The following is a 15,362-nucleotide window of genomic DNA, read 5'->3' as shown; positions in this document are numbered from 1 at the left end:
TCTATCATTTTTACAGTGCAAGCATTATAATAAAATATAAAAGTGGCACTGTACACTATTTTGTGTTAGTAATCGATATATTGAAAATGTAGAAAACATACAATTTTATAAATTTCATTGGTATCTATTATTTAACAGTGAGTATTAATCAAATTAGTTTTTTGAGTTAATCGCATGAGTTTAACTGCAATGCTCTATCACTAAATGTTATATTTTCAGTAGGACTATTTATTCATAGATTCTAGGGACTGAAGGGACCTAAGAGGTCATTGTCCAGTCCCTGCCTTCATGGCAGGACCAATACTGTCTAGACCATCCCTGATAGACATTTACCTACCTACTCTTAAATATCTCCCGAGGAGTCACAACCCTCAGAATTTATTCCAGTGTTTAACTACCCTGACAGTTTAGGAACTTTTTCCTAATGTCAACTAAATCTCCTTGCTGCAGTTTAAGCCCATATCGCTTCTTGTTGCTATCCTTAGAGGCTAAGGTGAACAAGTTTTCTCCCTCCCTCCATGATTGCACCCTTTAGATTACCTTGAAAACTGCTATCATGTCCCCCTCTCATGTCTTACCCTTTTCCAAACTAATATAACCCATTCTTTTCAGTTCCTTCATTAGCTCATTGTTCTCAAGACCTTTAATCATTCTTGTTGCTCTTCTCTGGACCCTCTCCAATTTCTCACATCTATTTCTGAAATGAGGTGCCCAGAACTTGGACACAATACTCAGTTGAGGCCTAACCAGTTGCAGAAGATAGAGCGAGAGATATGATTTGGTCTGTAACAACACACTGTTAATGCACCCAGGAATCACATTTGCTTTTTTGCAACAGTTATCACACGTTGATCATATTTAGCTTGTGGTCCACTATGACCCTAGATCTATTTTCTGCCATACTCTTCCTTAGCAGTCTCTTCCCAGTCTATATGTATGAAACTGATTGTTCCTTCCTTTAAGTGGGCACTTTGCATTTGTCTTTATTGAACTTCGTCCGTTTACCTCATGCTTTTTCCAATTTGTTCCAGATCATTTTGATTATTGACCTGTCCTCAAAGCAGTTGCAATCCCTCCCAGTTTGGTAATCGTCCGCAACTTAATAAGCCGTACTTCTTGCCAACATCCAAGTTGTGATGAAGAACGATATTGAACAGAGCGACGGTCCAAACAGACCCTGCGGTAGGACAGGCGTCCAAAATTCAATGTCTAATCCAAATTGGAGCATAATAGCTTTCTGAGTTACGTTATTCCAGCCAGTTATGCACCCACCTTATAGTAGCCCCATCTAAATTGTATTTGCCTAGTTTATCGATAAGGATATCATGCGAGACCATATCAAATGCCTTACTAAAGTCTAGGTATACCACATCCACCGCTTCTCCCTTATCCACAAGGCTCGTTATCCTATCAAAGAAATATCCTCTGGATTATATCAAGTACACCTCTACCTGGATATAACAGGATATAACACAAATTCTGATATAAAGCAGTAAAACCGTGCTCTGGGGAGCTGGACTGTGCACTCCGGCTGATCAAAGCAAGTTCGATATAAAACGGTTTCGCCCATAACACGGTAAGATTTTTTGGCTTCCGAGGACAGCGTTATATTGAGGTAGAGGTGTATATATTATGACCTCTGTATATGACACACTTTTGATTACAAACTCCAAGCAAGATGGGATCTCTGTTTCTGTCAAATTCTGTAAAAAGTTCTAGCTGTGCAATTCCTAGATTGTTTTCCTGTCATATATTTCAGATATCATTGATTAAGGATCTGTTTTTATCATTAAAACTGTTTTCTTCTTATAACAAGTAAAGTCCTGGAGGGTTCTCATAGTCCTGAAGCATCACTATGACATCTGCCTGGATGTTCCTGGATAAGTTAAGATTCAGGAGTTGAGAGAGAACACCTTATTCCCTCTGGGAGTCTAGTCACTAGGAAAGGTAGCTGTTTAGTTACTAATAAAGGGGCTTACAGATAAAAGGCTATCTAGGCTGTCAGAAGGAAAGCTCTCCATTTTCCCCAGAAAACACAAGAAGTCTATTAGGGCAGATCTGAAATCAAGCCCTTTACTGTACGCTCGTTTTCTTGTGTATACTCTGCCTGTAATGTGAGTAGCGGGTATCCAGCCCTGCGGCCTAGAGATGAGCATCTGAGTCTATTTTTGTTTGGTTCTGTGTGGTATATAATAATCTGCAAGTGTCGCTTCAGTGATAGCAGAACTGCCTCTAGTGGTTTGTGTGTGTTGGGGCGGGACCTAGGACTGCGACCTGAACTGCGTGCTTCCCCAACTCCTTGTTACAAAACTAGATTGAAACCTGAAAAAAATAAATTTTGGAAACTTCTGCCTGTTAGCTACCACTCTCTTACCTTGCTTCTGACGAAGTGGGTATTCACCCACGAAAGCTCACGCTCCAAAACCTCTGTTGGTCTATAAGGTGCCACAGGATTCTCTGCTTCTCTTACCTTGGTGGCTTTTAGAGATGCTGAGTCACTGGTCATTGGGAAGAGCTCCACTCAGTACTGCCCATCAGCCAACTTGCAAACAAAAGGCCTTGTGCTAGTCATTGAGCCTTCCTCTGCCACTGCCATAGTCACAAAAGAACCGCTGCATATGATTATTGTTTAGAAATCAGTCTAGACTGTGAACAGAGTAACATGATGGAATGCAACTCAGTTAAGTCCAAAGCAGAATGTGAAGAGTTACAAAGTGATCTCATGGGCAGATGAAATTAAATGCTGATAAATTGCAAAGCAATACACATTGGAATACATAATCCCAACTCTACCTACAAAATGATGGGGTCTAAATTATCTGTTACCTCTCAAGAAAGAGATCTTCCGTATTTGAAGAGAAGTTTAAAGAGCTAGAGACCCAAGTATCAATCCTGTGTTGCATCAGAGAAAATGAAGATTTTCTGGATAGAAGTCAGCGTTTGGTACTGCAGGCACAGCATGCTGAAGAATCAGAGAGGGCAGTGCAAAATAGGGAAGAAAATTCAAAGCATGTGACCTCCAGACGAAGAAAGGTCAGAACCCATGTACCCCCAATGCATATTGAGGTAAGTAACCATTTTCAGGCTCTCTGCACAGGTACTATAGCAGAGAATGGTTTGGAAGAGTCATCTGAGGGAAGGGATCAGAAGGAGACCCCATTGGCAGGAAGGCATGGGATGCATTTTCCTAGGGATGGGGGTTCCATGACCACCAATCCTAAGAGGAGGAGATGGGTGGTGGTGGTTGGGGACTCACTCCTAAGGGGGATGGAATCATCCATCTGTCATCCATACCAGGAAACGCGAGAAGTGTGCTGCTTGCCTAGTGCTAGAATTCAGGATGTGACGGAGTGTCTGCCAAGACTGATCAAGCCCCCAGACCACTACCCCTTCCTGCTTCTCCACATGGGCACCAATGATACTGCCCAGAATGACCTTGAGTGGATCACTGCAGGCTATGTGGCTCTGGGAAGAAGGATAAAGAAGTTTGAGGCGCAAGTTGTGTTCTCATCCATCCTCCCTGTTGAAGGAAAGGCCCAGGTAGAGCCCATCGAATTGTGGAGGTAAATGTGTGTTTGTGTGTTGGAGAGAGCGCTTTGGATTTTTGACCATGGGATGTTGTTCCAGGAAGAAGGATTGGTAGGAAGAGATGGAATCCACCAATGAAGAGAGGGAAGAGCATTTTTGCAGGCAGGCTTGCTAACCTAGTGAGGAGAGCTTTAAACTAGGTTCGCTGGAGGATGGCAACCTAAGCCTGGAGGTAAGTGGGAAGTGGGATCACCCTGACATCTGCTAGGAGAGCAATACACAGACAATCCAGGAAGTTTTTGTAGAGTGTTGAGGACAACTTCCTGATGCAAGTGCTGGAGGAACCAACTAGGGGCCATGCTCCTCTTGACCTGCTACTCACAAACAGGGAAGAATTAGTAGGGGAAGCAAAAGTGGATGGGAACCTGGGAGGCAGTGACCATGAGATGTCAAGTTCAGGATCCTGACAAAAAGAAGAAAGGAGAGCAGCAGAATACGAACTCTGGACTTCAGAAAAGCAGATTTTGACTCAGAATTCAAGCAGAACTGATGGGCAGGATCCCCTAGGAGGCCAGTATGAAGACGAAAGGAGTCCAGGAGAGCTGGCTGTATTTTAAAGCAGTCTTACTGAGGTTGCAGGAACGAACCATCCTGATGTGCAGAAAAAATATGGCAGGCGACCAGTTTGGCTTAACAGAAATCTTCGGCGGTTGTGGGAACTGTAGCCACTCCAACATTTGCTCCCCCTGTAGCAGCTGCCACTTTCCAGCTGCCCACCTCTGAAGGCAGAGCGGAGAGAGCAGCAGCACCTGCTGGCTGGGCTTCCAGCTCTGAAGGTAGCAGGACTAGCAACAGTACAGGAGTAAGGCCAGGGAGGGGGCCGCGGTGCCCAAGTACAGTGCCTGGCCTGTGTCTCTTCCTGCCAGGGCATGCTGCCCATGGCCCATGGAGGGTCTGGGGCTCACCACAGCTGGTCTAACTGACCCGCTCCGGCCTGTGCTCCTGGGCCCCACCTCCGTGTTTACTGCTTCCCCTCCCAGTGACAGTTACTGGCTGCGAGCAATCGAAGGGCGGCAGGGAGCTCAGGAGGGGAGAGCAGGAGGGTGGCCGGAACTTACCTGAGGAGGCGCAGGGGGTGGGGCCACAAAGAGGGGCATGGCCTCGTGTGCACCTCCCTGATTTTCTGTCTAGCCCACCTCAGGCCCTGAACTGGGAAGAGGCTGGCACTGCCTCTGTTAGAAACAATTAGGAAAGGCATAGATAATAAGACAGAAAATTTCATAATGCTGCTATATAAACCCATGGTACTCCCATATCTTGAATACTGTATTCAGTTTGGTCACCCCATCTCTAGGAATATAGATTAACTACAGAGAAGGGTAATAAAAATGATTAAGGGTATGAACAGCTTCCATACAAAGAGAGTAAAAAGGCTGGGACTATTCTGCTTGGAAAAGAGACAGCTAAAGGGGAGCTATGATAGTGGTCCATAAAATCATGACTGGTGTGGAAAAGGTGAATAAAGGTCTGTTCATTCCCTTTGAAGCATCTGGCATTGGCCACTGATGGAAGAGATGGACCACTTGGCTGTTTTTTTGTTCTAATAAATTAGAGATGCGTTTGTTGGCGAAATTACCAACTTAATTTCATATAAAACCTGGTAACTTTAGCTCTACAGATAGTTACTTTTGATCAGGAAAAAAATTGTTCCATTTTTTTTTAACCCCAATAATAACAAAATATACTCTGAAAATCATAAAATATCAGGGTTGGAAGGGACCTCAGGAGGTCATCTAGTCCACCCCCCTGCTCAGAACAGGACCAATCCCCAGACAGATTTTTGCCCCAGATCCCTAAAAGCCCCATTCAAGGATTGAGCTCACAACCCTGGGTTTAGCAGGCCAATGCTCAAACCTCTGAGCTATCCCTCTCAAGAGAACTAAATCAATCATATTGCATGCAATGATATTATAAAGATATTTTCTTTTTTTAAGGAGTACGTGTACATTTTTGTTGAGACCAAAGACTATTTTTTCCTCTAGAATGTGCTGCTAACTAATCTTACTGTACAAAGCAAATTCATCTTAAACGGGTGATGTATTAATTGGAGACTTTTTTACTATCTTACAGGGGATGGTTCTGGGGTTACGAGGAAACACGAGGCCTAAATGTTTCTTGTCTGTCTGTCCAAGGATCAGCCTCTATCATAGCTCCTGTTCTTTTGAAAAACACTTCAGCACGGTGAGTTGCCTCTGTTATTTTTGTGTGTGTTCGCAGCTAGGAGAAAGGTGTCAACAGCTTCTGGCATGTTACACTATGATGGTATCTCCTCCCTGGAGAAGTGTAGTTCATTAGAAGTGTTATAAAATGTCTGGCATCAGACAGGAGGATGAGGTAGACAAGTCTTTCTTCGGACAACCAACAGACGTTTCCATATCACAGGCCCTGGTTCTCATGGCAGACTTCAATCATCTGACATCTGCTGGGAGAGCAATACAGCAGTGCACAGACAATCCAGGAAGTTTTTGGAAAGTGTTGGGGACAACTGCCTGGTGCAAGTGCTGGAGGAACCAACCAGGGGCCGTGCTCCTCTTGACCTGCTGCTCACAAACAGGGAAGAATCAGTAGGGGAAGTAGACATAGGTGGCAACCTGGGCAGCAGTGACCATGAGATGGTCGAGTTCAGAATCCTAACACAAAGAAGAAAGGAGAACAGCAGAATATGGACCCTGGACTTCAGAAAAGCAACTTTGACTCCCTCAGGGAACTGATGGGCAGAATCTCCTGGGAGAATAACATGAGGGGAAAAGGAGTCCAGGAGAGCTGGCTGTATTTTAAAGAAGCCTTATTGAGGTTGCAGGAACAAACCATCCTGATGTGCAGAAAGAATAGCAAATATGGCAGGCGACCAGTTTGGCTTAACAGAGAAATCATCGGTGAGCTTAAACACAAAAAAGAAGTGGAAACTTCGACGATGACTAGGGAGGAGTATAAAAATATTGTTTGAGCATGCAGGGGTGTAATCAGGTAGGCCAATGCACAATTGGAGTTGCAGCTAGCATGGGATGTGAAGGGTAACAAGAAGGGTTTCTGGAGGTATGTTAGCAACAAGAAAAAGGTTAGGGAAAGTGTGGGACCCTTACTGAATAGGGGAGGCAAATTAGTGAGAGATGATATGGAAATTGCTGAAGTACTCTATGCTTTTTTTACCTCAGCCTTCACAGGCAAGGTCAGCTCCCAGACTGCTGCACTGGGCAGTACAATATGGGGAGGAGATGAGCAGCCCTCAGTGGTGAAAGAACAGGTTAGCAACCATTTAGAAAAGCTGGACATACACAAGTCCATGGGGTCGGATGCAATGCATCCAAGGGTGCTGAAGGAGTTGGCTGATGTGATTGGCTGATTGGGAGTTGGCCGATTTGGTGATTGGGGGAAGTCCCAGGTGATTGAGAAAAGGCAAATATAGTGCCCATCTTTTAAAAAGGAAAGAGGGAGAATGTGGGGAACTACAGACCAGTCAGTCTCACCTCGGTCCCTGGAAAAATCATAGGTCAGGTCCCCAAGGAATCCATCTTGAAGTACTTGGAGGAGAGGAAGGTGATCAGGAACAGTCAACATGGGATTCACCAAGGGCAAGCCATGCCTGACCGACCTAATTGCCTTCTAAGTTGAGATAACTGGCTCTGTGGATATGGGGAATGCAGTGGACGTGATATATCTTGACTTTAGCAAAGCTTTTGATACGGTGTTCCGCAGTATTCTCGTCAGCAAGTTAAAGAAGTTTGGATTGGATGAATGGACTATAAGGTGGATAGAAAGCTGGCTAGATCGTCGGGCTCAATGTCTAGTTGGCAGCCAGTATCAAGCGGAGTGCCCCAGGGGTCAGTCCTGCGGCCGATTTTGTTCAGTATCTTCATTAAATGACCTGGATGATGGGACGGATTGCACCCTCAGCAAGTTTGCATCTGACACTAAGCTGCAGGGAGAGGTAGATACGCTGGAGGATAGGGATAGGGTCCAGAGTGACCTATACAAATTGGAGGATTGGGCTAAAAGAAATCTGAGGCGGTTCAGTAACGATACATGCAGAGTCTTGCACTTAGGACAGAAGAATCCCATTCACTCCTAAAGGCTGGGGACCGGCTGGCGAAGCAGCAGTTCTGCAGAAAAGGAGCTGGGGATTCCAGTGGACGAGAGGCTGGATATGAGTCAGCAATGTGCCCTTGTTGCCAAGAAGGCTAACGGCATATTGCCTACATTAGTAGGAGCATTGCCAACAGATGGAAGGAAGTGATTATTATATACCTCTCTATTCGGCACTGTTGAGGCCACATCTGGAGTATTGCGTCTGGTTTCGGGCCACCTGCTATAGAAAGGATGTGGACAAATTGGAGAGAGTCCAGCGGAGGGGAGCCAAAATGATGAGGGGGCTGGGGCACATGACTTTTGAGGAGATACTGAGGGAATTGGGCTTATTTAGTCTGCAACAGAGAAGAGTGAAGTGGGATTTGATAGCAGTCTTCAAATACCTGAAGGGGGGCGTCCAAAGAGGATGGAGCTCAGCTGTTCTCAGTGGTGGCAGATGACAGAAGAAGGAGCAATGGTCTCAAGTTGCAGTGGTGGGGAGGTTTAGGTTGGATATTAGGAAAAATTATGTCACTAGGAGGGTGGTGAATCACTGGAATGGGTTCCCTAGGGAGGTGGTGGTATCTCCTTCCTTATAGCTTTTTAAGGCCTGGCTTGACAAAGTTGCGGCTGGGATGGTTATTTGGACTAGATGACCTCCTGAGGTGTCTTCCTATCCTAATATTCTACGTTTCTATGATCAGAGCTCCAAATTATAGCTGACTTGAAGACTAAAAATGCACAGATTTTTTTCCATAGTGTTGGTTGCTGCTGTTTGTTTGAGCATCATTACCGTATTTAGCACAGTACTGAACAAGGAGATAAATACCCTGCCCACAGTCAATTTACAATCTGAATACACACTTACTACACGTGATAATATTGCCTCATTTCTCAGCCCTGCTCACTGCACTCACCTTGATTGTAGCATGTAAGAGGAGGTAGCCATAATTTGGGAACATCCTCTGAGGCACTTGTGCAAAGCAGCAGTCCCGAGCTCCTTCCATCTCTTCCTGTTGAGATATATATACCTTGATTCCATCTTGTCCTCAGCTGTCTTTGCAGTAGCTTTTTGATCCGCTGTCAGGAGTGAACTAACACAGCAGACTTGGGAGGCAGAGCTGCAATATCTCAGATTTGTTGTGTTTCCGCCCTGTCCACCATTAGAGGTGGGGCTGGGCAGACCAAGAAATTCATGTCCATTTCTTTCCTGGCAGTAGATGATGTCCTCCTAGCAGTAGCCTGATGGGAGGACAGCTGAGGTTAGTGGCACTGTAGACGATTGTCCCTTCTGTAGAAGGGGAGAGGAGGAAGCTTAGGGCCAGTTTCTTTCCATTTGGTTGCCCTGAGCTCCCAGAGCAGTGCTTAACCTGCCTCACTCAATGCTCTTTTCCCAACCATCTACTGCCCACCCATCGTCCCTGACCATGTTCTATGAGGCCATGAGTCAGGAAGACAAAATTACTTGGACATTGCTGACTCAACATTATCAGTATGTTGCAGATTTCGTAAGTAAAGTGAAAACGGTCTCTCCTTCCTCCTCTTCTAACAAGCTGACAAGATACAGCATGGGTTTCCTGACGCTAAGTATTCAGTTATATTGAATAGTAGCAATAGTGTATCTATCTTTTATTTATAGGCTTTCCGTAGCCCCATCATCATCCAGTATTGAGTACTTGGTAAATAAGAATTTATCCTATAGCACCCTGGGGGTTAAGAAACTTAACTATCACTATTTTTACTGCAACTGTTGAGCAGTGAGTAAGATCAACATTTTCAAAATGAAAGCAGCAGAGAATCCTGTGGCACCTTATAGACTAACAGAGTTTTGGAGCGTGAGCTTTCGTGGGTGAATACCACTTCGTCAGACGCAGTAGTGGAAATTTCCAGGGGCAGGTATATATATGCTAAGCAAGCTAGCAATATATACCTGCCTGGAATTTCACTACCTGCGTCTGACGAAGTGGGTATTCACCCACGAAAGCTCACGCTCCAAAACCTCTGTTAGTCTATAAGGTGCCACAGGATTCTCTGCTGCTTTCACAGATCCAGACTAACACGGCTACCCCTCTGATTTTCAAAAATGAATGCTAATTTTCAGATGGCCGATTTGAGTTGCTTTGGGCCTGATTTTCAGAGGTATAGCTCGCCTGCTGCTTCTGTCCATATCAATTGGAGCTGCAGAGTTCAAAGCAGGTTCAAAGTTAGCACCAAGAAACACTGGCCACTTTTGGAAAATATCACTGCATGAGTTGCCCAAGAGGATCTGTGGCAGAGCTGGGAATGGAGCCCAGGTCTTCCTGTCTCCCATCGAGTGCCTTATCCAGGAGACCATCCTCCTCCTCCGTAAGAGGCACTCATGAAGAAGCACCACAGATAGTGATTTAACTGTAGTGGATGCTGTCAGGCACCTCCTGGATCAACATACACAATAAGTTTACTAATAACCTTTAAATATAATCAGGCATATTAGAACGTAAGTGATCTGCATAGAGACATCTCTGATTGGCTTTGCTGTTGAGGTAACAGTAGTTATAGAATTTGTACAATGAGATTAACACACACAGAATGAGTTTACTTTAATCTCATAGTTAAACACATGCAGTTCATAAAAGGACACACTAATGGAAAGATAAATGTAGTAAGGCTCAAGGCTTTTCTCAACTTTCATCTTCACATTATCCTGCTGTGTGTAGATAAATACGTACAGTTCCTCCAGACTGCTATGGGAGTTGCATAGTATTAACGTGCAGAACTAGTTCTGTATATATTAATGTTGGCTTTAACAGCATAATTAGCAATCCAAAATACCCCATAAGTCCTATGTGAGCTAGCAGTACAAGCAGAGCTTTAACTCTTGTGTTTTCTCTCTTTAGGATGTTCACAATTTTAACCTCAATCTTATATTAACACTTCACTTTTTTCTTTGAAAATGGTAAGAGTAAAACTAAACCTTTACTGATTTTACTACGAGATTCTATGGATCTGTATTTGAAATCTTATGCACCTGTGGTTTCACAACAAAGTAACATCACAAAACCATACCTATGCAACTAATGAAAGTTGATACGATGCACGTTGTTATGTAGTACTGTAAACAATTTGAAATTGTCACCTATGTGTCTAACATCTTTTTAGTTTTATATAACTTTGTTTCAAACTATCTGGCAGTCTAATCCTAAGTAAGGACTAGTCAGCCACAAAATTTAAACTTGTAAAAGTCAGCTGCCATGTAATATTCAAAGATCTTAAATTTGTTTATAGCAGGAAATAGGAGGAGGTTGTGATTGGTTTGGTTTTGTTACTCTTTCATAACTCAGAAATTTTTTTGTTCCAGTTTATTTTATATCACCTTTGGGATGATACAAAACTTGGTCAATTTAAGCTAAAACAGAACCTTACCATAAGTTTATGAGCAGGTTAAAAGATATATATAATTGTGCCCCGTGTGTTTCTTGATTCTGCAGTCATGGATTTTGTCACAGACACTACCCCTCTGTCACAGAATTGTTCCCAGAATCTCAACTTTTATTTAAAAACTGAAATTAAATATCTCCCTTGTATGGTTCAGAATGTAAGCCAAGCATAAATGATGCTGTGTTTATCTTCCTGAGTTTGTAGAAGGCCTAAAACAAAGACTGTCAGGGGTGTGAACTGCTCAGTTGGATTTTAACTTTGATACTGTGGCAAATTGCCGGTACTGTTCTCTGGGTCTCGCGTTTTCTCTTCTCTGGGGTAGGTTCAGGGCGATATTGCTTGCCTCTGAACCAGTTCTTAATCACTCCCCTAGTGTCCTTGGAGGAGGGGAGTGGAGAGGGAGGGACCTGGGCCCGCCCTCTACTCCAGGTCCCAACCCAGGGGCCCTGGGGTTGTGGTGAACCACTTGATTAGCGGTTTCTTCCCCTGGGTTACTTCCCTCTCATACCCGTCAGCTTGTGAAGGGCTTCTCGCCTCTCTTCTATACAAGCCTGGTGCCCCTTACCTAGGGTTTCTGTTGGGCTTCCCAATCCACCGCAGCACTCCTCCAAACCTTCTATTTCTCTCTGGACAAACTCTTCTCTTCTGCAATCTGCACTCTGCTCCAATCCAACCTTTCTCCTTCAACTACCACCCCCTGTCTGACTGAAGCAGGGGTTTATATCCCATGACTGGAGTCAGGTGCTCTAACTGGAGTCAGGTGCTCTAACTGGAGTCAGGTGCTCTAATTGGCCACAGCTGTTCTAGTTAATCTAAAGCAAACCTTCCTCCCTTGGCAGGGAATAAGGCCCCCTGCTAACACTCTTATGCTGCCCTCTGGCCATGCTGTATCACAATACCTAATGACTCAAATTTAAATGTTAAGATAAACTATTTACCTGCTTATCATTTTAGTGGGAAAACTTCTGTGGGAGTTGGCTCAGACTTAATGTGCTCATTCTACAAACTTAAATGACTTCCCATATATTTCTGGCTGCCCCAAACTCTAATCTTGATTTTAAAATGATCAGTGATGGAGAATCTCCCACTCCCCTCAGTAAGTCGTTCCAGTGGTTAATTGTTCTTACTGTTAAATATTTGCATCTTATTTCCAGTTTTGAATTTGTCCAGTTATTTAGTGGTAGTTTACTCAGTGTCCTTTAAAATGTACGAGGGTGACCAGATCCTCTCTTCATTGGAGATGTTCTCTTGTTTGCTTCCTGAGGGCTGGTCCTGTCACGCAAGGGGCTCACAAATGTTTTTGAGTATAGACTGTACCTTAGAGAGAGATGTTGTGGTTCACTCCCTACCCTGTCCACAAATGTAGACCCCCCCGTCCTCCGACAGAGCCGCAGAATTCGGTCAGAAGTAGCGCTTATAGTAGCTGTCATGGGGCTACGAGGGGACTGCACATGGTACTCCTGACAGAATTCTGGGCCCCTGTGGGGATACAGAATTCACATGGCCCACATATTTCTGTGCCCCCCTCGCAGAAAAATGCACAAGAAATCTGGGGGTGGGACATACACCTCTTCCCCAGCAGTCCAGGCAGCGCGTCTGTTCCAGAGTGCCTGGAGCAGCCTCAGAGACGCAAATCACTGCAGGGTCAGAGGGAGCTTGGCATACATGCCTGCAGGGGAGACGCTGATCGCCGTAAGAGGCTGGGGCTGGGTGTGCATTCCTGCCAACAAGCAAGAGAGACTCTGCCCTCTTGCTTTCTGCTGGGGCTTGCTGGGGGCATGGAGGGGTAGGTGTTTTTATTATCCAGGAGGAAGGCTCTGTCCCGGAGTCAGAAATGTAGCAGTCTGCCTGCTTAATAACATTGTTAATGATCCTATTGCTAGATAACTGTTGCTATACTTAGTTCCCCCAGGAACATAAAACCTGTAAAAGTTTTAAGGTCCCTATGTTGCCAGAGTAAGGAAATCAGCTCGGAAGATCTATTGCTTTCTCACTTTTTTCCTGTGCCATAGTTGCACAATAGGGTAGTTTACAGCTCAGGATTTATTTTATTTACCCATTTTAAAAAAAAGACTTTGAGGGCAAATAAAACATTTACGAAGCAGTCCAAAAAATGTCGGGACTATCAGAAGCAAGCGCTTCCTAAAGTACCCAGCCAGGTCGAGGACAATATGACTTTCATGTGTGAAAGTCTGAGCAATTTAAAATGAGGTTCTACTTTTTTTTTTTTTTTTTTTTTTTTTTTTTGTATTCTGTAGTATAATTTAAATGAAAATCCAGGATTATAACTGGAATGCAGGGTATTAGCTACCAAGTATTTGTAAATTAACTTTCATGTATTTAGTAAATGCTGAATAGTTATTGTGGCTTTTTTTTCTGTATTGTAATTTAAATAAATTACCAAAACAGTTGAAACTGATGTGATTATATTGCATTATTTTGACAAAATATGCAGAATTTTTAATTTTTTGGCAAAGAATCCCCCCAGGAGTAAAGTCCCTAGATAGAACATAATATTAGGAGAGTTTTTATTTATATTTCATTACCTTAATTAATTTTAGCAGTCAATAATGAGGAGTGCCAGCACTGTGTGACAAGACAGCCCTTAGCGGTCCCTGGGCCACAATTTGGAAATGCCTTCCGTATACCAAATAGGCTTAGGGACCTGTTGCTGTAAATACAACATGCTGAGGAAAGTGTTTCGCTCAATGTTTACTATGCACACAGAGGACAGTCTTTGCTTCCCTCACTACTGTATACGGAAACATAGTAATGCAAGTTATATTTCTAAGGGAGTTGTACTCAACTTTATGATTTTTAACAGGTCGGTGATGTTAGACAGAGCTGAAAACCTCCTTCATGACCACTACGGAGGGAGAGATTATTGGAATGTGAGTATTTTCTAATTAGCTTCTCCAGATTTTCTATTTGATATTAATAAAAACCTAGTATTGACTGTGTTTGTTGCTAATGATTTTGCTGTGAAGTCCAAGAAGCAGCCAGTCTCGTAGATGATCTGTACGTTGTATATTGCCAGCTGATGGAGTAGGATGTGTCAGACATATAGAATGTTCACGCACTCCTGCAAGGAGCTCTCTGTGAGTGGACTTCTGCTCCTGTTTGGAGCGCAGTTGAAGTCAGTAGCATACTGATCACAGAGCTCCTTACAGGTACAGGCCTGAGACTATAAACATTTCAGGTGGGATTTTCCAAAATGCCTAACAGTGGCCTAATTCCTGACTTCATTGGGAGTAGAGTTAGGTCAATCCCAAGTGTTTCAGAAATTCTAAACCACAGCCTTTTAATGGGAGGCAGCAAGGTTGGAATTTTAAGGTTTTCATCACTGAATCAGTGGTTGTGATGTGATGGACTGAATGTTCTCTATTTTCCTGTTTCTTGTGAAGCTGAACTAGATTTATATATACAATTCAGAGAGTACAGTTCAGTTGGTATGGGTGCATGAATTTCTTAGATCTAAAAATCTAGCCAGGTTTGGTTTACAGATGATTACAGTTGCTTTCTAATTTTCAAGAGGAGGTGAGCTTGCTGGAGAGAGCAAACAAATTATGATCCTAGGCCTTGATCCTGCAAACACACAGGCGCTTGACTTAAACCTATGAGTAGTCCTAGTTAACAAATTATTTTCTTGGGTAATTCAGAAAAAATAAACCAAGAATTACTTGTGAGGGAAAACTTTCCCCATAATAAAGAGATGTGGATTGATCATAATTTCTAAGACTGAATACTAATCTGTAAAAATAGTACATAAAACCCATTTGTGTCATAATGTATCTTTTCTCTCATATGGGCACTATGGACTTCTATGGCCTAAATTTGCTGATCAAAATTCATAATCTGCTGGAAAATGTTCTTATTTTAAACAGTTTTTTTAATAGCCATCATTTTAATTAGAGAGATGTTTACCATATGAATTCCCTTACTCTTCTGGAGTAGTGGTTCTAGCTGTGTTAATTCCAGCTGATATCCTAGATATAGATGTATAGATAAAGAATTTGTGAAGATTATCTTATGCTGCAAAATACTGTACAACAATATTTGCCATATATAATACAATCAGTAACAAAGGATGTTTTCAGTTATTGAGAAATTTGGTATTAAAATGCAAATAATAAAAATATTAAATTTAAATGTTAAAAATTTTAAAATGCTTGTCCCATTATGGCTGGGTGGTTGTTTGAATAAATTTTTTTATAATTTTATAATTTTTTTCTGACAGTATCTGTTCTTGTGATCTAGACTCATTTGTGATAAAACATCTGACTTGATGCTGT

General features: G+C 43.0%; 1 protein-coding gene across 2 annotated transcripts in view; it reads left to right on the top strand.

Moving 5' to 3' along the window:
- POFUT2 (protein O-fucosyltransferase 2) overlaps nucleotides 1-15,362 on the top strand; it is a 50,633-nt gene that overhangs the window by 23,765 nt on the left and 11,506 nt on the right. The window contains exons 4-5 of one of the 2 annotated variants that reach the window (XM_032804126.2): nucleotides 5,659-5,769; nucleotides 13,895-13,961. In XM_032804126.2, coding sequence (XP_032660017.1) covers nucleotides 5,659-5,769; nucleotides 13,895-13,961 — 178 coding nt within the window. The remainder of the gene's footprint in view (nucleotides 1-5,658; nucleotides 5,770-13,894; nucleotides 13,962-15,362) is intronic. The other variant, XM_032804127.2, reaches the window with a different exon arrangement.

This window comes from Chelonoidis abingdonii, chromosome 10, assembly GCF_003597395.2.
Source record: "Chelonoidis abingdonii isolate Lonesome George chromosome 10, CheloAbing_2.0, whole genome shotgun sequence".
Taxonomy (NCBI): Eukaryota; Metazoa; Chordata; order Testudines; family Testudinidae; genus Chelonoidis; species Chelonoidis abingdonii.
This window is presented reverse-complemented; position numbering and strand designations above follow the sequence as displayed.